This window comes from Nyctibius grandis, chromosome 11 (genome assembly GCF_013368605.1).
Source record: "Nyctibius grandis isolate bNycGra1 chromosome 11, bNycGra1.pri, whole genome shotgun sequence".
Classification (NCBI taxonomy): Eukaryota; Metazoa; Chordata; class Aves; order Nyctibiiformes; family Nyctibiidae; genus Nyctibius; species Nyctibius grandis.
The window spans coordinates 6583356-6605461 of NC_090668.1; the positions used below are offsets into that span (position 1 = coordinate 6583356).

General features: G+C 49.6%; 1 protein-coding gene across 2 annotated transcripts; it reads left to right on the top strand.

The window, feature by feature from the left end:
• Window positions 1-1208: 1208 nt before the first annotated feature.
• On the top strand, window positions 1209-18520 carry PPCDC (phosphopantothenoylcysteine decarboxylase). 2 transcript variants are annotated; one of them, XM_068410544.1, is made up of 6 exons: window positions 1209-1517; window positions 2585-2751; window positions 8096-8191; window positions 10667-10795; window positions 12865-13033; window positions 17878-18520. In XM_068410544.1, the coding sequence occupies exons 2-6, from the start codon at window positions 2599-2601 to the stop codon at window positions 17961-17963; spliced, it is 633 nt and encodes a 210-aa protein (XP_068266645.1). In that variant the 5' UTR covers window positions 1209-1517; window positions 2585-2598; the 3' UTR covers window positions 17964-18520. The 2 variants fall into 2 exon arrangements, with proteins under 2 accessions (XP_068266645.1, XP_068266646.1); XM_068410545.1 differs by having other exon boundaries at window positions 1209-1326.
• The last annotated feature ends 3586 nt before the right edge of the window (window positions 18521-22106 follow it).

Genomic DNA, 22106 nt, shown 5'->3' on the forward strand with positions numbered 1-22106 from the left:
TGACTTCACCTTTTGCATTAAGATGCATCAATAATAACTGTACCGAGCTATAACTAACAGACATCGCTTCAGCCTCTAACCCTCCTCTCTGCTGTGTCTCCTAAACGTACGAGTGTGAGCGCTGACCCCTGAAACGTGCCCCTCTGGCTCCAGCCTTCCTGCTGGAATACCATACGCCTGCTCTCACCGCGCTTGTTTTTTATCTGCGACCGCTTTAGGTGGGGACTGCTGTGGTTGTGAAACCCGCAGATCCACGGGGTGGGAGAGGCGACGCTGCATGTTGAGGAGGCAGCTCTGGGCTAGAGCACGCTTGAGGTTTTATTTATGGCCTCTGCTGCTTTAGCAAGGTCCTGCTCTTGCTTTTCACGTCCCAGAGTCGGCGAGGGAGAGCCCCCTCTGCCTCTTGTCCTTCTGGCTGCTTATTTGTAGCTGACAACATTTGGGGGGTGCCCAGAGAGCGTCCTGGGAAGGGCTGGGGACCACCCGCCACACGCTGCCCCAGATCTGCTGTGCTTCTGATCAGACAATGAACAAGCAGCCCTCTAACCCACCTTCACCCCTGCCAGCTCTCTGCCACTGCCCTGAATCCTGCAGGAAAGGTTTCGCTCCTGGTCTGCGATGTCCCCCTGGGCTCGTGTTAGCGGGAGCTGCCTCTCCTGGGGATCCAGGAGCAGCCCAAGGCCCTGCACCCATCAGACGCCCCTTTTCTCTACCCTCTTCCCTTACACACGCTTTTCCCCCTAGCAGTGAGTTCTGTTGCCCTCTACATCTCTACAACTTTGCTGTGAGCCTGGATCCTCCCTTAAACAGCTTTCTGGGGCGCTTTAAAGGGCCTGCCCGCCCCGCAGAGATCCCTTCCCTAGGCCCTCGCTCCCCGGCGTGGCAGTTACCGGGGTGCCAAGGGGAGCACGTACCCCCCGTGCAAGGCCCGCGAGCCCCTCTCGGGCTGCCGGGGAGTGCCTGAGGCGCCGGCAGCGGAGCCAGAGCCGGCCCAACCCAGCGCTGGGAGGGCTAGCGGGGGTGGGAGGGGCCCCGGGGGCGGCCGGGCCGGGGCGAGGGGGCGCAGGCGGCCGCCGCCATGTCACCCCCTCAGGTCCGCCCCGTTCCCGCCCGCCAGGGCGCGCATGCGCAGCCGGCACCAATCAGCGCTCGGCGGGGGCGGCATTTCCCGGCGTGCCCTTCGCCTTCCGGGTCACGCTCCCGTTGCCGGGCGACGGCGGGCGGAGAGGCGGCTGGAGGCCTCGGCGGTAGCGGGCCGCGGCCCCTGCCTCGCCTGGAGCTCAGGGGGTTCTCATGCTCCTGCCCGAGCTCCGTCGTGCCTCACCGGTATCTAAACGTTGCTTGTTTACGTTTTGGAAACCCCCGGGGGTTTCTCGGTTCTGTTCTCTGCCTCAGCGGCCTCGTGAAGCTGTTTTCGGCGTAACCGCGGGGTTCAAAAGCAATAAAATACCTGAGCAGGCCTGTAAGCTGCTCGCTTTCGGATGGCTTCTTTGCGGATTCCCCAGAGCTGTGCTTGGGTAAGAGGAAAGCGCAGCCCACCACGCCTTTGCTTTATCACTAATAGCCCTTTTCGAAAGCTGCCTATTAAAAAATTATGTCGTATTCCCCAGGCTTTAAGATCCGGGTGCTTCGGTGAATTAGTTGTCATTTAGTAATTGTAACAGAAGCGGATGTTTTCCTTGCTGTGACGGCGTTAATTAGTTATAGATAAACGTGTGAAGTGTTGCAGTAGTGTTGAAATCATCTAGCCAATGCATGCTGGATTTCCTCGCCTCTAATTGCTCTTGCTAATCAGTGCCTAGAAGCTCAGGCTGATAACATGCTCCTATATTATTTATGAGCACACGGAGAAACCTCAGGGACCCAAGTTAAACATATTAATGCCAAGCAGAGCATCCCTGAGAAGCTGTTTTTACTCTGTAGCTCTTGTGTTCTTCCTCTTATTTGCTGTTTTGGTTTTTCTCCCCATCTGCCAGGGAGTCATTTCTAGCGCTGCTGTAAATATGTAGAGATACAATAGGAAGTAAGATGATAATGCTTGCCTCAGGGCCCCAACATTTTTAAAATGTCTCCCTGCATTTATTACTCACCAGAGAGCGCGAAGGGAGACCAACTCATCTGGGGGTTGTGTGTCTTCCCAGCAGTGTGAAAGAATTCTAAATTCTGGAGCGTGTTCAACGCATGAGAGTGTGTCTTTGTTTTGGGGACCGCGGGCTTTACCAGAACGCTTCTGTGACACCACCTGACGTGGTGTCAGGGCAGTGGTTGGACTCGATGATCCCAGAGGTCTCTTCCAACCTGATTGATTCTGTGATTCTGTTTTAGCATTCTGTTTACCCACATCATGGAGAAAATTGTAATTAAACGCCAAGAGTAGCCTACTGCTGTGCTTCAAGGTCTGCTGGTGCTTGAGAGCTTTGCGGAGCAGAGGCTGCGTGTTCATCCTCAGACTGAATTACTCTGGGTCCTGCAGAGTCCAGGCTTAGATCTGTGCCCTCGGAAGACGTTCCCGTGGAGGTCCTGCTGTGCTGGCCTTGCTCGGAGGCACCGTTAGTCAAGTGTCTTTGTTTTCCTGTGCTCGTAGAGTTTGATCAGAGCATGGAGCCCTTCTCCCTGCCAGAACCAGGGTTTCCTGCAGAAAAGAGCTCACCTGTACCACAGAAAAAATTGCATGTCCTGGTGGGTGTGACTGGAAGTGTGGCTGCCCTGAAGCTGCCTCTCCTCATCACCGAACTGCTGAAAATCCCTGGGGTGAGTAAATCTGTTGGTAGAAGTCTCGTAAAATTGGTGTTATCCCGTTTCTCATTTTGAGGAGAGATTTGGTGGCTTCTGTTGAAATGAAAAGTTCCTCCTGGCTTTGAGCGCTTTCGTTTGAAAATTTGTTGGGGGAGGGATCGTCCTGTTTTTAAAAATCAATTAATATTTTTTCCCTATCATTTCATCCTTCTTTATATTTAAGAGTTAGCTTTAACTCAGGTTTTAAGGGCAGTAATAGTTGCTGGATATTTCCGTAGGCAGACGTTTAGATTCTGGAATATGAAGGTGCTATTGTTCAGCTCAGCTTGCTTCATTCTCTCAGAAATTATTGAATAGGTCCTTGTCTTGTTTGTTTGTTTGTTTGTTTTTTCCTGGAATATGTCCTTGTTAGTCAACTTATCAGCTCTGGCTACAGACACAGGTGGATCTTTCTGGAACTTGAACTCTCTCGTTAGGACCTTGCAGTTTTCCATAGATGAGGTGTGGAGTTTGCAAAGATGGACGCTGCTGTCTGACCAACAAAGGGAAACCAGGTCTTGTAAAAACAGAAATAGAAAATATAAGCCAGTGTAGGTGTCTGGGCATTTTTTTTTCCACTAGAGTTTATTATCTGGAGTAACAGAGGTGTCCGGCAGAGGCCAGTAGTGGCTGGAATCAGGGAGGCAAACGTGCTCCTGTAGAAAGCTTTAACTTTTAAGAAATGAAGCGTCTGTTTTGGAGCAGTGAAATGAAAGCGACAGGAGCAAGAGGGTGCACGTACACATCCAGATATATTGGTTAGATTCCTTAATGAATATCGCTTTGGATGGTTTGGGGGGCTTTACCTCAGACCTATAGACACATTAAAATAGAGTCAGAAGAGGTACAATCCCTGAGTAACTCTGAAGTATCTGGTTGCTGTTGTTATCTAAGCTGGAAAGGGTACCAAAGATGTGGTGAGCTGTTGGGCACCTGCCCTGCCAGCTGGGCTGGCACTGTGGCTTGCAGAGGGGGCCTCGGTTCATTTAGTACTTGACCTGAAATGATGAGTGAGGCCAAAGGCCCTAGCCTGGAGTGAGAGGACCAGGGACAAATGCTGCCAAGGAAGGGGGGTGAGCAGACCAGAGCCAGCTCCAGCAGTTGTGTTCTTGTTAGTGAGGGGTGCAGGACATTTATCTTCTGATCCTCTGTCTCTTGGATTGACTTCCCTGTTATCTCTTGTCCTTTGCTCTTGGTGCTTGGAACATCCTTCTTTGCAGGTGACAGGACGAATGCCAATGACCCACTGTAGGAATCTAGGTCAAGTGCATCCCTGCTCTCTGAGCATTTGATTCATAATTAAAAACTGCAGACGACTGGACCTAAATTCTCTGTGAAGGCCCATAGGTTCTGGGACACCTGTTGCAGGCTTTGCGGCCACTGGCTTTAGGCTTTAGTTGCATAAAAAGTGAAAGCGAAGCATCCAGTCCAGGAGCTTCTAATAATTTATTAATTAAAATTATATATTTACTCTTTTCTGATGTGATTTCAAGGCCTGATCTAAAGCCTGCTGAGTCAGCGTAACTTTTCCATTGAGATTGTTAAGTCCTGCACAAGCCTGTTGCATCATTTCTTTACTGATGGAACAGAACTTTAAAAAGCCATCGGAGGAAGCAGGGAGGAGCAGAAGGTGGCTTTAATACCAAAGGAGATGTGGTCAGAGGCATGAAACCAGAGTGGTTAGTTTAAATTGATGTTTTGGCTAAAATGATCCTCAGTAAACAACTTGGCAGTGTGATTTTGCACTCATTAAACATCTCCTGGAGGGTGATAATGGATGTGACTATGGCTTATTGCCTTTTGCTTAACCTGTTTGAAGATCCAGGCAGCAGCTTACGCCTTTCAGGTTATTACCCTTGCACCTGGTGGTGTGGGGAGTCAGCGCGTAGTGTCTCGTCAGGACGCTGTGGGTAACTCGTGGTCATGCTACACTCACACACGTTGTCTGGGGCTGATCCCTAGGATTTTCGAATGGCCTGGCAGGAATACGATGACAAAAATCACATTGGCAGGATATTGGTTAGTCCTAAAGAAAGGAAACAGCGAACTTTTTTGTGGGTGAAATGTATTGCTCTTGAAGCTGCAGAATGTCACCTGCCCTTCTAGGTTTAAGTCCCATTGTCGTGTCGTTGCATTGCGCTCCTGCTGGGTAGCCTCTACATCAGGTTGTAGGTGTCATTTAACAGAGGAGCTACTCCTGCTCTTCTGCAGCAGTTGTTCCGAAGATCTGTCTGTCTGTAAATATTTTACTGTCAAAACTGGGACAGTATGGAAACAAAAAATCATACACCCCCCCTTACTCCAAGCAGAAGCAGCTGTGATGGCAGAATCCTCTAAGAGAGGCCAACGATATTGCGTGAACACAGGAGAGCAGTTCTGCAGTCAGGTTTGTTCTGTAGGATTGGCTGAAATGGTCCAGGTGAAAGAACTCTAACTAGTCTAAACTGTCTCCAGTAAAGGAGTTCAAGTGTGGCTAGACTGACTACTGTTTAAGCAGAGCTATAACCACAGGCAAACAGAGAGTGTGCCAGGTAAACAGAAAGAAAAAAATATGTAGGCTAAAGTGTTCTTGAGAACACTGATCCCTTTCCAATGTAGCTGGAGGGACTTGAAGGACTTGCTCAGAACAAGGGATCCAGCAGCCCACCTCAGCAGCAAATCTTAATTAGGGAGGATATTTAACTAATAGAGCAACTTTCTTGGGGCAGTGGTGGAGTCACCACCACTCAGAGTCCTTGAACATGTCCCTCTGGTATGCTCTAGCTTGTAGCGTACTGCTTGTTGATGCAGTACTCGATAGCCAGCTATTCCCTGTTCTGGGCTTATGCTTTGAAGAAATAAGTTTTTTTTTTTTGAAGACCAGAGATGGTTATGAAACTATCTTAAAAAAAAAAAAAAGGGTGTCTTTTGAAGATTTTTGTGTATCCTTTGCCCTTATAGGGGTATCTCTGGTCTAGACTAGAAAATTTTGAATAATGACACAACTGAAGTAGCAAGTGACAAAATATGTCATGAGGTGGATAGAGTTGGATCACCTAAAGAATACCACTAACAAGCATTACTGCAGAACACTTTTTGTGCAGACCTGGCCTACTGGTACCATTTCTGAGAGCAGACATGCCCCTTTAAACTGCACATTGCTCTTTAAGATCACCAGATGAACAGTATCTTGCCGGCTACGAGGTTAACACCTCCCTGAAGCCCACGGCATAGCCGAGAGCAGCGTTAGCACCTTTGCAGGTGTCGCTGTGTGGCTCCAAACAGCTTCCTGTGAGGTGAGGTTAATATGGAAACAGTACGGTTGGTTGCTGTGAATATGATCTTCACACTCGAAAGCACTAGAAACGCAGCTGTGATTCCAAGCTTGGGTCACTTGAAAAAGAGCAGACATGTAAAAGAGGCAAAGAACCAAACATGCAGTACCAAATACCGGTGTTATGTGCAGCTACGTTTTCCCATTCCTTTTTCTTCAGGAAACAGGAAGAATTACCAAAGACACTTATATGCTAAGGCTGAGATGTCCCACTCTCCCAGCTGTTGTTCTAGTCACGCAGGGTACAGATAATCGACGCTGCTCCGTCCCCAGTCGAACAGATAGTGTTGGGAGATAGGTTAACGTGTTTTGTCACTTCAGCCACTGCTGTTGAAGACAGCTTCTTGGAGGCTGGAGGCTTTCAGCAGCCTGTTTTAGCAAGAGTGAGCAGACCGAGTGCTTCGTCGGTTTTGTACCTCAGGCCGCAGTTTTCTAGCGGGAAGGAGTTGTTGGTGAGGCTGGTTCCTCGCCGTCTCTCTGTTGGGTTCATAGAACCATGCAGTGGGTTGCACTGTGAGCTCCTTGAAGGAGCAGACTGTGGTTGCAAGTGGCCAATAACAAGGAAAAGGGTTATTTTTTCACTGTAATCGGTGGCCTGAGGTGCATCTTCCACATTAACAGTCTTTTCAGAGCACTCCCTCCGTGTGTCGGCCTGTCTTTTGGCTGGTTTTAAGGTACGTCCTGGGGAGGAATTGCAGATGGAAATACTGCTTTGCGGCTGGTCCTGGTGGGTGCAGAGCTGTTTGTGACATTTGTCAGAGCTACAGCTTTGAGCAGGTCGTGCAACACAGAGAAACCAGGGAAAACCCCACCTTTTCCACTTGTTAAGATTTCTGCAGGAGGAAACGAAAGGATCTTGTGTCATAGGGCGTCTTAGCACCTCGTAACTGCACGTCAGATAAACGTCCCAGGAACGTGATAGGGTTTCCCCGGTATATACCATATAACTGAAGGTTCCACTGGCTTTCAACAAGGCAGGCAGGTTTATCTAAGATTTTGGAGAGAACCTTCGTATATTTTCACCCAGTCTCTCTTTCCTTTGTGGAAGCCACTGGTTTACCTTTCTGGCTGTGCAGAAACCCATTGCTATGGACATACCTACACAGAGGTTTTCCTCTTTCCAACATCTTACCTTGATAGGAAGGATAGCTGGAAGACACAACCCCGACTTGCTTCTGGTATTTTTACCCCTGGCTGGAGCAAGCCCGATTAACAAGGTTTTAAAAAGTAGTATCCAGTAGTCCGTAGCTACCTCCCCACCTTTGACACCAGGAGATCATTGCGAGAGAGAGGCAGGGGCAGAAAGAGACAGAGAGAGGTGCACAACGTTGTCCATTCGACCAAGAAATCGTCCTCTGTCTTCCAAAGCCACTCTTTCTTGTAAAGCCTTGTGCAGCAGAGGTGAGCCTGCTTTGTGCTGGTGGTGCTGAGCCCCAGCTGGCCACTCAGCACTGTGCTTCCTCTTGGCAGAGACCTTCCTCTTGGCTCCACATGTGAGAAGAGTGATCCTGCAAGTGCCATGTAGGCATGCCACCCCTCGGCAGTCCTCTGTGCTGTGATGAAGGGAATCCACTGGGGCAGGATGCTCTCCTACTCCCTTTGGCGGGTGTATTTTGAGATTAAAGGACATCTTTCACAGCGCTTTGGTTTGCTGCTTTACAGTCTCTTTGAAATTGTGTGCAGAACTGCATCTCATTCTGACCTGCTCTGTCCTCTCTGCTGTCCCCGCTGCGGACTGGCCACGTGAACGTGTTGGCAGGCGGTGACTAATCACCTGCCCGTTTTAGGGTGGCATGAAATGAGTCTTTGGCTGCCATGAACGCCTGCAGTGGCCTGGTCTTTCAGCCATGAATAGGTGCAGTTATGCACATGTGCACAGTAGGGAAAAGTCCTCTGAGAATCCACACAGCTTTCAAAATCTTTGCCGCTCGAGCCCTCCTCCTCTACCCAGCTTTACAGGATTGTCCTCAAGTCTAACCGTTGGTCTGTCTTTTCTTCTCTGATTAGCTCGAAGTGAAGGTGGTCACTACTGAGAGAGCAAAGCATTTCTACAATGCCCAGGAGATTCCTGTCACCCTCTACAGCGATGAAGACGAATGGCAGGTGAGTTGTTCTTCCTTTGGAGACTGCAGGGCCTTCTGTCCTATCCCCACGAGCCACATGTTTGTAATTCAAGTAGTTCTGTCATACACTCCTGCCTTCTACTTCCAGAAGGCCAGTGGGTCATGCTTCAGAAAAAAAGCAGGCCCCCTGGGAGATTCACTTAGCTGTTCAAGTGCTGAACAGCAGACAGAAGTGTTCCTCTAAGTTTCTTTGCAAGACACCACACTCTCTTTTTAATACTGGGCTAAGACTCCCTTCTCTGTTCTAGTAATGTATGCTTTGGAATATGCTTTCAAGGAATGCGGTTCCAACCGTGCTGAAAATGAGGGTGAAAAGATAGGCTGTCCTGACTGTACCGGAGGACTTTGTGCTGCCCTAGCAGACTTGCAGCAGGCAATGAGGGTAGAAGTGGTCTCTCACCACCTTGGGCTCAGCCGCTCTCCGCAGCTCTGAGAGGAGCACCAGGAAATGTCAAGAAAGCCACTGCAGAGTCGCGGTGAAGGTGTTTGGTGCTTGTCATGAGTCATCCTTGTCACGAAGGCAGCAGCTTAATTCTCCTTAGCGCTACATATTCTGAATCTACAGACATCGCTGGCATTCACAAAACTACCCACGCTGCTTTAAACCTCGGCCTGGTGTCTGACTGGGTGACCTTGGGCATCGCCCGACGTGTATTACAGCTGCTTGCTCTGCGTTTTCAGAGCCTGCCTGCACCTCAAGAGAAGAACAAAGCTGATGTGTGACATTTCCGATCTGGCTGCTGGATTGGGTCTGTTTGGAGAGCTTTGTGCTGGCAGGGCCACCTTGGTGTGGTGGTACAGAGGAAGGCTGGTACCTGGAGATGCCGTGCACCAGGTGATTGGTGGCTGTCAGAGGGGTTCTCGGGGTGGAAGTGGTGTTTATCTCGGAGGTGTCTGCATCTGTGCTCATGTGCATACATAGAAGAACCGTTCCAGTAATGGATAGCTCAGTTATCAGGACTGTGAGCATCTCTAGACCCTGTAAAATGACATCTTCTCTTGACTACAATTTTGGTGACATGCTTTGAGAGTCCCTGAGTATGAAGAGTTTTGTTGTATAAACAGCAACATTTATTCTGTACATTTTCTCTCAACTTTGCAGTACCTGTCTGAGTACAAGGTGATGTGCTCTTTACCAGTACTCCTGCCAACGCACTCCCATGTGAGCATTGCTTTTATGTGGAGAGAGGCATGCTAATGGCAATGGCCAGGAAGCTTTCTGGCTGGGCTAGGAGATTGATGGAGATCTGCTGGGTCCCAGGGTGCTACAGCCCTGGGCAGTTCTTTCTGAGGAGCCCTCGGTGAGGTGCTAGAAGAGGAGTGGGTCAGGCTTTGAGGTCTGCTGGCACGCAGGCATGGAGCCCTTACAGTGTGCTGTTCTGACAGAAGAGTGGGAAATAAGCCTGCTCAGCATCTGTTTGTGAGATATTTTACTCTGAAAATAAAACTACAATTTTCAGTGCTTCTAGGAAAAACAGAAGTGAGTGGAGGAGCTGGGAAAGGTGTCAGGAAGCACCAGCCTTCCGGATGCTGCCTTTTTGTTGTGGTTTCCAGTGATTCAGAGAAGGAACAGTTTGTGGCCCTGATGCACCTCTTGTTGGCCTGTGGTTGTGTGTGTCCTCTGGGGATTAAGCATCTGATGCTGTTTGCTGCTTCTCTTGACACTTTCCCACTTAACTGCGCTCTTAAGAAAAGACCAGGACTCTCTTGAGCAGCTCAGAGCTTTAGTGAAAATAGAAATACTCATTTAGAGCCGAGAGAGGAGGGAAGTGCCCAGCTGGCTAAACCTCGTCCATCCTAGAGAAAGCCAACAGGACTCTTTCCTGCTGTAGTTAGGAGGGTTTACTTGGCTGCTGTGAGTATGCATAGGGGTGTGCATCCTGACTGAAAGGGACTCGTGCAGTTAGGGGTCTGTACGTCACTAAGAGCCAGAGAACAGCTTCACTTTAGAGAAACGTGAGGTTTCTAAATCACGTGGGTTCCTCAGGTTTGGTCGTGTCTGGCTTCAGTTGGCTGATGGGATGGAGCCCTTTTTTCCCCTGAGATGTGCTACATGTTGAGGGAGCTCTTGTGAATGATTCTGAAGCTGAGGGATGATACGAATGGGAAGTGGACGGAGAAAGCTCCTTCCTGTGAGTTGAAATCTCTGGTTGTTGGATATATGAATTGTTGTCTGTGGGGAAAGGACACCCATTGCAGAGCACCAAGCAGATACATGCCAGCCATTAAATGTGCTTCCTAAACGCAGCTGCAACATGGCCTTCACTGGAGGAGCGGGGAAATCACAAATGTGAGCGCTGTGGCTGCACTCCCCGATTCCCCACGCTGCCAGATCTCACTTGATTCTTTCCCCTTAAATTTACGTGGTATTTACTGATGTGGGATTGATAAAGTGCCTGTTGTTCACACCGTTCGTTGTGAGGGTTTGGTAATCTGCATCTTGTCTCACCCACAGCTGTGGAAAGGTCGTTCGGACCCAGTCCTGCACATCGAGCTCAGACGGTGGGCTGACCTCATGTTGGTGGCACCTCTTGATGCAAACACGCTGGCAAAGCTGGCAAACGGCATCTGTGACAACCTGCTGGTGAGTAACCGGAGCTCTGCCTCAGACTTCTCTCACCTCCCAGCGTTAGACTGTCTGACCTTTCTTTCATGGAAACTCTTGTGCTTCTGCAGCGTCGAGAACAGTGAGATTTGCATGTTCTGCTCCCACTTCGTACGCTTGTCTCTCTCCTCCTCCAGCATGGTTCACCTGGTCCTTCTCAAACAGTTGTTCTTCCCTCACCTACATCCCTTTCCACTCCTCGGCTCTGTCAGTCTCTTCCATTATTTCCCAGTCTCTGCTTTGTGCCTTGCCTGCTTTTTCTGTCGGGTGGCATTTCTCTCTTTCTACCTCCACCCTCTTCTCGTCATGCATGTACACACACACGTGTGCGCGTACACACTTGCACTCACTTTTGAGTTCCTCTCTGCATTTTTTAGATGCAATCTGGAAAGACACCTGTGAGATCAGATAAAACTGTTTACTTCCTGCTACCTCACCTCCTCCCTCACCTAACTGCATAGCACAGAAATTCAAACATGCTCACACTTACTCTGTTCCAGTTTCAGCTACAGGGGATTTTGCTTGTTCAGGCTTGTTTTTCTGGTATTAAAGGTGCTCTGGCGCAAAGGCTGATCAGAAAGTGTATTAAAAGGGAGCGTGCTTCTCTGTTGGGTGATGGGGACCTTCAGCGGGGCTGAATGCTTTGTGTCCAGGCATTAGGTCTTCATTAGAAGAAGTCATAAGTATTAACCACCCAAAAGATCTGCCAGGGAGCTGCAGATCTGCAAATGTTGCTGTGGTGCATCATCCTTCAGTAATGCAGGAGGCTAGAGCTAGGAACGGAGGGCAGCGCCTCAGCTCTGCCCGGGGAGCCCTGCATGAGTAGCTTTGGTATTCAGGCAAGGGGGAGCTCATAGAAATGAAAAAAGTACTCCCAGAACAAGAGCCCTCATTTGTATGAGGAGATCACTGGAGATCTGAGAGAAGCCAGACAGAGCTGTGGGAGGGACGAGCAGTGTCTTGTCCTTCTGGGTCCCCTTGGTACTATGGATGTGATGGTGGTAGCAGAGGGAGGAGCTCAGGAAGGACGTTAGGGATGCATGGCTTCACAAACTCCTGCCGCTCTTTTTGGGAGAGCCTTGTGAAGGTAAGAGGTAGTTCCAGCAAAGGAAAGCAAGTGCTGGGGGTGCTGGTTGGCAAGTCAGAACAGATTCTAACAGACTTTCCTGTGCCGGGAAGGGTTCAAATCACAGGGCACAGAAAAGGATGGGCAGGGTTCTCGTAAACACTGTACAATCTGAGCAGAGACCCTGCACCAGGGGTGTTGCTACCTGGGAAGCTCCCTTTGCATAACTTAAATGCTGCTAAGCCTAGGGAAACTGATGGCCATGGCATTAAGGGCAACCAGCATTTATCTTTTGAAGGAGATGAGGTGACACTGGGTTATCTGGAAGCTCTGTATCACTGAGGAGTCAGATATAATTCGCTGTAGCATGAGCTACATTCGCAGGAGCTGCTAGACGGTTTGTAATCTGCCAACATCTTCTGCAACAGCCCAGATGTGTTTGTGTTACCTTCTGTTTGTATCCTGGAAGCAGCAGCGCTTCCCTTGTGAGGAGTTACAGATCCAGTTGGCATATCGTTTTAAAAAGACTCACTTGCCAACTTCTTGTGTTTATCTCTACAGCTGTCTTATCTGAAGCGTTGCCTGGGGATTTCTCTTTAGCTGATATGATCTGTGGCCACCCCTCAGCTTCTCTCGGTCTCCCACATGGGCTGGCAGTCTCCAGGCGTGGTGTTCCAGCTTGGTTTGCTCCAGCAATCAGGCTGCTTGCTTGGCCTCAAGCTGGAGGAGGATGGGAGCTATCCTTTTTGTAGCCTCCCTCATCCTTATTGCCTGTCAGAGATGAGCTTTGCTGGAACGTAATACCAATTAGTAGCAGCCCTGTGGATCTGCTGGTGGGGTAGTCCAGCTGCACTGACATATTGAGGCTTTTGGCCCTCTGATGACACCCAGGCTGGAAAAGCGCTTCTGTGCAGCAAAGTGATGAGGAGGAATGAGGAGAGACAACCCATCCCAGAGCTGGATCTCTTGGCTTCTCTTGCAGACTTGTGTCATCCGCGCTTGGGATCTGAGCAAACCTCTGCTCTTCTGCCCAGCTATGAACACGGGCATGTGGGAACATCCCATCACAGCTCAGCAGGTGGAGCAGCTGAAAGGCTTTGGCTACACAGAGATCCCCTGTGTGGTGAAGAAACTAGTGTGTGGAGATGAAGGTCAGTCCTTTTGCATGTCTTCTGACTTTTCCTGCACGAGTGCTGCTCTTATCCTGAAGGGCATGCATCCTTTTGCCGTGTGGCCTTCAAGATGTTGGACTGCAGGGCACAGGTGCTCACTGCCAGGGTTTATACAAACAAACTGAAGCTTCCTCCTGTGCTAGCTGAGATCTGTTGTTCTTGTTCATTAATTTTTAAGTAGTCTTGAGACCATCCAAGCCAGGCCTTCAAATGAGCCATTAGCTAGGCCTGATATTTAAAAGAAATACCCATTCAGTAAGAGAGTAGATCACAGAGAAGGAAGGTTTTGCAGTGAGCGTTGTCAGTGTGGGATTTGGGTGTCCTGACCTTGCCCTCTATTGTGACTGTGGGGGATAATATCTCATCCCTGAGAGCAGACAGTGAGAACAAGCTCTTTGCAGATGTGGCTGAGGGTGTAGCTGGACGTGCGTATAACATTTGTTGTTGTTTGTTGCCTGGGTTACTTTTCAGCTTCCCAATCCACTTTTGGTTTAGGGTTTTGACATCAGACTTGTCTGTGAAGTGAAGGAGCAGGGTAGGGAAAGTTGTCATACTCAGTTTCAAAAGACTTAACTTGCAGTGCTAAGAAATACTACTAAAATGGTCTCATTTGTATTTTAGGAGCTGCTTTAAATGGAGATATTTTGGCTTTTGGGAGGTTTTGAGAAGGGTTTTTATACAAGTAAATTGGATGAATGGATTAACTTTTTTATCTACATTTTCTTGGACAGATTATCTGTAAAATGTCACCCCGTTCTAGCTATAGTAGCAAATATGTTATCTGCACAGTAGTATGCTCATACTTTTGTTTAACAACCCCAACTCTGGCAGGATTTTAACCCCTCTGTCAGTGCAATAAACAGTCTGTAGCGAAGACAGGATGTTAAAGTGTTCTTCATGGTTAAATTCTAGGGCGGGCTTAGTTTCTGAATTCTTAGGTAGATGCAATGCTTCTAGAGAGTGTTTTTTTGGAGCTGAAGGCTAAGAAATATTTACAGTTAGGTAAGTGTAGTCAAGTAACTCAGGCATCAGTTGAAATATCCTGGACAATTATGCTTCCGCTGGGATTTTAGACCTGATTACAGCAAATTTCCTTAGTACTTGTAATAATGTTAAGGGAAAACGCCCAAAAGAGGTCATTCTGGGCAGACGTTTTGGCAAAAGTGGAAAGGCCATCTGGCATAGCTTCTTTGTCCTTCATTTTATTTCCTTCATCTTTTTTGGTACATATATAGGATCTCTCTCCCTGTGGTAAGCAGCTGAGTGCCTTCTAATGGGTAATGTGCTTATTCTTGCAGGTTCCTGCACCTGAGGCAGCTCTGTTGTTGTCATCCCCGTGTCACAGATGGGGATCTGAGCTGCAAAAGGGCCACGTGAGTTGACTCACCAACACAAATGGCTTCGAGTTGGATGGTGAACACGGTTTCCACCTTCTGCTGCTCTGCCCTGCCCCTTTCCTGGGGGTTGCCGCCCTTGCGACAGGGGTGTGTGAGCCACATGAGAAGCAGCATGTGAATTGCTGTGGTTTGCAGCTCAGAAAGGCAAAGTAAACCAGTGTTGATCGGGAGTTACCTCGTTACATCAGCAGTCATTTGGGAGCTGCTTCGTATTCGGTTCAGCTCTCTGCTGTGAGAACAAACTGCTGAAGGAGCTTGGAGGAGAGGGACGGTACCGACAGCTGGGGCAGGAGTAGCCACATCAACTCGACTCCGCTCGTGTTTGTGAGTCAATTCACTACAAGATTTTCCTGTTGGCAAACGCCAGGATTTTCCTGGCAGAATCTAGGAAAATCATGGCAAAGCGGTTGTCGTGCTTTAACCCCAACCGGCAGCTAAGCGCTACACAGCCACTCACTCACTCCCCCGCAGCGGGATGGGAGGAGAGGATCGGAAGGGTAAAAGTGAGAAAACTTGTGAGTTGAGACAAAGACAGTTTAATAATTGAATAAAATAATATAATAAATTAAAAGGAAAAGGAAAATAACAGAGAGAGAGAAATAAAACCCAAGACAGACAAGTGATGCAAACGAAAACAGTTGCTCGCTACCAACCGACCGATGCCCAGCCAGTCCCCAAGCAGCAGCCCCCCCGCCAAACCTCCCCCCTGGCTTTACTGCTGAGCGTGACAAACATGTGGCGTGGAATATCGCTGTGGTCAGTTGGGGTCAGCTGTCCCAGCTGTGTCCCCTCCCAATGTCTTGTGTTTGCCAGCCTGCACGCTGGTGGGGTGGGGTGAGAAGCAGCAAAGGCCTTGACTCTGTGTAAGCTCTGCCCAGCAGTAATGAAAAATTCCCTGAGTTATCAACACTGTTTGCAGCACAAATCCAAAACACAGCCCCACACTAGCTACTGTGAAGAAAATTAACTCTACCCCAGCCAAAACCAGCACAACAGTAGGACTCCAGGTCTCTGGACAGTCTGCACCACTGGCTTTTTTTCTCTCTTCCCCTCTTTTTTTTCAGGCCTTTCACCCCACGGCCTCTTCTTCCACACTAATTTCGGTTTTGTGGGTTTCATCCACAAAGGGGTTTGCCCAGCTTCCACCCAAGCATCAGGTAGCAAAGCTCACACATCTGGTGCAGAAGAAAAGAGATTCAGTTTGCACCAGTTTTGTCTGTTGACATTGTGGTTTGTCTTGCTGTAAAAGAGATTTATCTTCCTCTGCTCACGTGGTTGGTCTCACCTGAAATGGGCCGGATCCTGACTGCCACCGAGTTTCTGCTTTACAAGTTTTACCTGATTAATTTTTCTTCCTTAGGAAATGGGTGTTTTTAGACATAGAGTCCAGCTAAAACCATTCCCAAACTGGTAGTATCTTCGTCATCCTTGGCTGGATTTCTAGAGCCTGGCACACTGGAAGATTTCTACCTGTAGGCATGAGCTGTGCTGTAATGACAGGCTGCTTAGCAAGATTTGCTCTGCTAACCTAAAAATTTGGCTGTGAATTGCCAAAGATGTTGAGGAAGTGGGTGCTGGAGGGCAAATTAGCCAGCAGGACAGAAGATCAATAGAGACTCAATTTTTTTCAGTCTTCCAATGGAGACAAATGCTGGTGGGAAAAGATTCTTTCCTCAGCCCCAAGCAAATTACAGGAGTGAATGGCTTGAGTGCCAAGTTCTGTACAGGAGGTTGGACAAGATGATTTAATGATCTCTGGCCTTAAAATCCTGAACTGAAGTTTAAAAAGTACTTCAGAGGGAAGCAACAGCACAGTGTAGATTAGATGTTCATGTGGCAACTAGCCAGTCCAAAAGGAAAAGCTTTTACATTTTGTTCTGTCCAGCACTCAGTCTTCTCCAAGAATTGCTCCCAAGATTCAAGCTGGTGCGAATCCAGGACAGCTTTCTCTGATGTGGGTCTAACTGCAGACTCATGGGAATGGTATGAATTTGGCCAGTCTTTTTTGTAGGCAAAGGCTGTTTCAGAAAGATACCGAACACACATAATGTTTACACTGTGAAAGGAGGTGAAATTAGATATTTTGCTACCCACAGACTTTTTGGGGCACTTTACACACTTGCCCCCAGGGCAGTGTGGGCTGTGATAGTAACTCCCTGCACTATCAAGGGTTAGATGCAGACACCTTTGGAGATGATTCAGAGCATGAGGTACTTATTAAGGTCATATGAGTTGCCTTTTGAGGTTTCCTGCCTCCCTCCATTGACTGTCTGAGGAGCTTGTGCTCTGCGTTGAGAGCCAAACTAAGTTAGTGTGAATACTCCTCTTGCTCTCCTCCCCTGATGGCACTGAACCGTGCCACAAAGCCCAGGCAGAACCAGGTGGGCTGAGCAGATCCTCTGGCCTCTGCAGTTGCTTTCTGTCGGGCGAGTCGTTGAGAATCATTGAGAAAAGTATATGGAAGTAGTGAGATAATAAATCTAACTACTTCCAAAGGGGGGAATTGATACCAGACGGTTCAAGTTAGCAACGGTTTAGCAAGAGTAGGCCTCAGAGTAGGCTCTAAAGGCCTGCTCTGTGTTACCTTTACACAGAACAAGCTTTCCTGTCAGTAATTTTCCTTTTAGCTAGAATAATAGAGAGTAACAATAGGTTCTGAAGCAAACTACATGTTTTGTAGGTAGAGTTTGTTTATGGGATTGATAACAAGGTTCTAGTAAACAATGATTCATGCTGTTTACGCTTAGTCCTAGAAAAACAAAGGTCTCTGCTAATTATAAAAGGCCAAAAGACAAAACAAAACTGTAAAGAACAACTTAGTGATGTCTAAATTAACTTGATTCATAAACTCTTGTGTCAGAGGAGAGATAAGTCCAAAACGATATCTTCTTCTCGGGAACACATGTACCTGTAAACAAAAAGGCCTCGTCCACGCTTGCGCACAAGCACGATTAAAGGGGGATTGGGACCACCAGTGACCCCCAGAGACCACCCCAGACCCCTTCCCCAATTTAGTACGCATGCGTAAAGACATTATGTAATGCATTATATAACGTGTTATGTATAAGTTTTTTTTTTTAATTGGGTGGGTTTTTTTCTTGGAATTGTGTATATAAGGGGCAAGCTTTTGTTCTTAGGTGTGCATGATAGGAGGAGAGATCCCCCATGCACCCAGCGCTGCAATAAACCAATGTCGGCTTTCTGAACTGTCATTTGGTTTGGAGAGTTTTCTTGGTTACTCTTTTTCGGTAACAGAATTTGGTGATACTTGGTGAGCTTTGCTGTGCTGTGCCACTGTTGTGCATCTAATTTTCCACAGCGATGCGGCACGTGGAGGAGCGAGGAGGTGGGAGAGGGGAAGCGCGTGCCTCGTGCCCTCTCTGCGGGACCTGGATTTCACCGTGTGCTTTTGCTTCTACCCTGCAGGTCGAGGTGCCATGGCAGAAGTGTGGACCATTGTGGAGAGCGTGAAAAGGATCCTTGAAGAACGGGCCTTGCGAATGCAGAGCTGATGGTTTGGCCTGTAAATTGTATTTGTTTGCCTCCCTGATGATCTGAAGATAAAACCAACAGGAAGCTGAGTCGAGGTGGCGTGTGTCCCTATAACGCATTCTTCAACCGAAGGAGGGAAACGGTTGTCTTCCAGCTGGTGCCAAACTGAAATGCGGTACATCACTGCAGACTGTCAGAAACCAAAGCCAAGAGCATGCTCCTTTAGTGTGGGAAAACTCTGTGGTATCTCGCAGAGAGGGAGTAACGTTCTGCTAGGCCACTCGGCCCCCAGTATTTCACGTGTGCTCCTTTCTGAGAAGGCTGAAGGAGGAGCTGTAAGTGTGTTCCAGGTCCAGCAGTTCCCTCAAGGACTGCTAGAGAGGACCATGCTGTGCAAGTCCTGGTGCTGGGTATGCTGCCAGCCCCTTCCAGCCTGTCTGTATGGGGACATCCATGTTCTCCAAAGCTTGATCCAGAGCTGTGCTGGCCTCATCTTGCCAGCAGGAGTCACTGTCCAAAAAGCATTTCCCCTCCATGAACTTAATAAAAAAGAGCTTTTAATTCTGCCCCTGAAGAATTGCCTCTTGTAACTGCTGTGGGAGGGGGGTTGTGCCTCACATCACTGCTAAATCGTTGTGTCTGCGTGCTGTTTTTTATCAGAGATGGGGGAAAAAATTGCCTGGAAGAAGCTTAGCCTTTACCCTTTTGTATCTGTTGACCAGAGAGGGATGCAGACATCAGCTGTGAACCAAAATGCCACCTGCCCACCTGGGTGTTCCAGGCAGGAATGAACAGGCTGGGCCCTTGTGGAAAGCCGGGGTGGGTGTTTCCCAAGGGAGTGAAGTCAATCTTTGCCTATGACGGTCCTTTTCAGCTTGAAAATTAACCAACTGGCATGAAAAAAATTGGGAAATCCTGTGACCCTGTGGGCCAGACCAGCCAGGGCTCTCCCAGTCCAGCCTTTCCTTGGAAACATGGTCCCACTCCTGAGGGGAATGGGAGCAAACTGGGGCTGTCAAACACGTCACTGCAGCAGAGCACCGCTGACCCAGAGGGTTTATTTTTAACTAGACCCAGTCAAATTTCAGGCCTTCGGTACAGAACGTGCATCCTGCCTATGGGGGCAACCTTCAGACTGCTGCGCACGAGGGAAGAGTTTATCGGGGTATGTTTGCTTTCCTTATCTATTCTGCACAAATAAAAACCCCTGAACTTTCTCATTTTGGGCTTTTCCACTGACAGAGAGCTGGGGAGCAAGCCAGAAGGAGCCTTGCGTGAGCAGAGCTCGTGGCTCAGGTGAAGGGCTGTAGCGGTACCGTGGTCATGAACTGTGCGTTTTGCCAGCGAAGCCTTTGTGCTGTGACCTGCATCCTTTGCTCCTGTTCTTAGCGAGGTGAAAGCTATCCACCTACCCGAGGATCTTACCTGCAGGCAGTAGAAATGCCTCTTGGTTCCCACGAGTTTTGTAGTGAACGTTATTTCTCCTACTTACGGAGAAATATGTGTTCTTGGTGTTGCAACTGTAACTGGACCTTGAGGCTCTCCTCTTTGCTCTGCCATGGATATCTCATGCGGCTGGAGTTGCTTATCCTCCCTCCTAGGCTGTGACTTAGCAATGCAGGAAATCTTGACAATAATGTTCCTCATACCAGGTCGAAACACCACGTCCTTGATCAGAGCGTTCATCTGTTACAAGGCTGGTGTGCTGCCTTAAGCTGCTCCAGAAACGCTGGCACGTATTGTCTGGCTTCTCCTGGCACCAGAGAGTGGGCAGGGAAGTGTAGGGTGTACACTGCAGGGTCTGAGCTCTGATAATGCAGCAGAAAGGGGGTAACGTAGCATTTTTATCTCTAGAACTTACGCTGGGTCACCTGATAGCACACAGAGCTGGCACCAGTCTTAGGGGGATGAACTGTAAGGCAGAAAGAAGCCGGTAAGAGGACAGATCCCTGAATAAAGGCACTTAATGCTTTGTCCTGCAGATATGTCAGGCAGCAATGGAAATGTACGGCTGAGCAGAGCCTGAGGGAGTGAGGGGAGCACTTCCCAGCGGCTGAAAACCCCCCAAAGAAAACTCCTCCTGAAACCCCCCAAAGAAAACTCCTCCATAGAGGACTCCGCTCCTGGTCTGTCTCGTCTCTGCTGCAGAAACAGATATTGTGCCGCTAAATGATCCTCCATGTAATTGCTGTGATTTCTAATTGCAGGCAGGTCATGATAGCATTACAGGTTGGGATAAACCCCTGCCCGAGCCACCTTTCCTTCAGGGCAAACAGAAGAAACAGTGAAGTTCCTTCTGGGAGGCAGAGGGCTGAAGCCAGAGCAGGTTCCAGCCTCTCCCCACCCACGGCGAGGCAGGCGCAGGCAGCCTGCGGGCAGGAGCTGGCTGCTCGCTGGGGAAAAGCAGCAGGAAGGGAAGCTGGGGGAGCCCTGGCTGTGTCCCATGAGTTGTTGGGCTTTAGGGGGGGACTTTGGGACACGGCCTTTCTAGCTTCCTCAAGGCGGACAGACTGACATCTCCATCCCGCGTGGTTTTGTTTGTGTTTCAGGTTCACAGAGGAGGCCTGAGATGCTGCCTGCGTGCTCCCTGATGACCGAGGCAGCATCCCCGTGAAACCTGCTGCGTTGCAATTTCATTCATGCTGCTTAAAACTGTTTCTCTCAGCACTGGCTTGGGAGCGATAACAGCTGGGACAAAAGCTCGGCTAAGGCAGCTGCCCTTCTCCTTCCTGGGCTTGTCTGCGCTCCAACGTGACCCTGAGCATCCATTTCTCGTCTGCTTCCCTCCCATCCCAAACTGTGTGATCCCTTTGCTTGGCTTCATGGGGCTGAGGAGGAGGGAGGTGCTGCTTGGCATCCCCATGGTCTGGCTCCGAGCGCGGTGCTTTGGTCAGGAGTCAGCTCTCCAGATGCCCAGCCCCGCTGCTGTCACTTGGGATGGGAGGTGCGTCATCCCACGTGCCTCTCCCACCCCATGCTTTTGTCCTGGGAGCCTGCAGTAAAGGCACCACGACAGAAAAACTCAAGTCTAAAAAAATCCAAGTGACAAAACCTCCCCGCTTTTAGACTTGAAGCAGTCACGTCTCCGCGACACCCCTGGTTTCGAGAGCCGGCGTGCAGCGGCTTCTCACCCCGGGGCTCCGGATTTGACACCTGCCTGCAGCGAGCCGAGCAGCGGGGTTCGCACCTCCGCGGCGCTGCCGGCCGCCCTGCCCGCCCCGAGAGCAGGGACGCTGCCTGCCTCGGGTCTTCGAAAGCACGGGCTGGCAGGAAGAGGTTTTTCTTCCCTGACCGCAGCAGGGCTGGGTGCTGGGAGAGGACGGTGGCCACCGGAGGGTGACGAGTTGGTGGTGGAAAGTGGGGGTTCTCGTACAGGTGGGCTTTCCCTGCTCTGGCAGAATTCAAAATGCCCAAATAAAGCCCCGAGAAGCGAATCTGCCTCCCCTAAGCTTTACACGGTGATTGCAAAACTGGTTATAGATCATATAGAGACTGCAAGGCTGTAGCAGCGTGGGGTTACGGTTATACCCTTGCACAGCTGGACCCTGGTGAGCTTGGGAAGCCGCAGGCGCTGCAGCCCCCAGCCCTGCCCTGCTCCCCGTCCTCAGCCTAGCGACTCGCAACCTCTCTTTGAGTGAAGGGCAAGTAGGTTTTTGTGTGGAAAAGGGACGTGGTTCCGAGGTCTGGGGCTCCAAATCGCTGCGGTTAGCAAAGGAACTGCTGAGCCACCTCTTTGTAACCCGCTGTGTTGCAGAAAGCCGGCTTTGGGCTTTATCCCGTCCACCCTGAGCCCGTGGCATGGCCCCTTCAAAGCCACCCCGTCACGCCTGCGGCAGGGCCCGGGGGCTGAGAAAGATGCAGGGTGAGTGCTGCTCCCCAACATCTCCTCCTAGACTAAACCCGCTGCAGCTGCAAAGCCTGCGCCCTGTGAGTCTCTCCCTGCTCGCGTCCAGCAGGTCCCGTGGCCCCGCGGGTGCCATCGGCAGCCCTGGGGATCTCCCCGGCTCTCCGAGGGGTCAGTGCTGTGTCTCTAGCAGGGAGGAGGTTTGAGGTTTTTGGATTCAATCTCCTTTCTGCTGGCTCATCGAAGCTCCTGCTCTGCTTCCCCTTGGGCATCATGTGTTTCTCCTGCAGGCAAAACCAGAGGAAGGGATCGCAGCGGT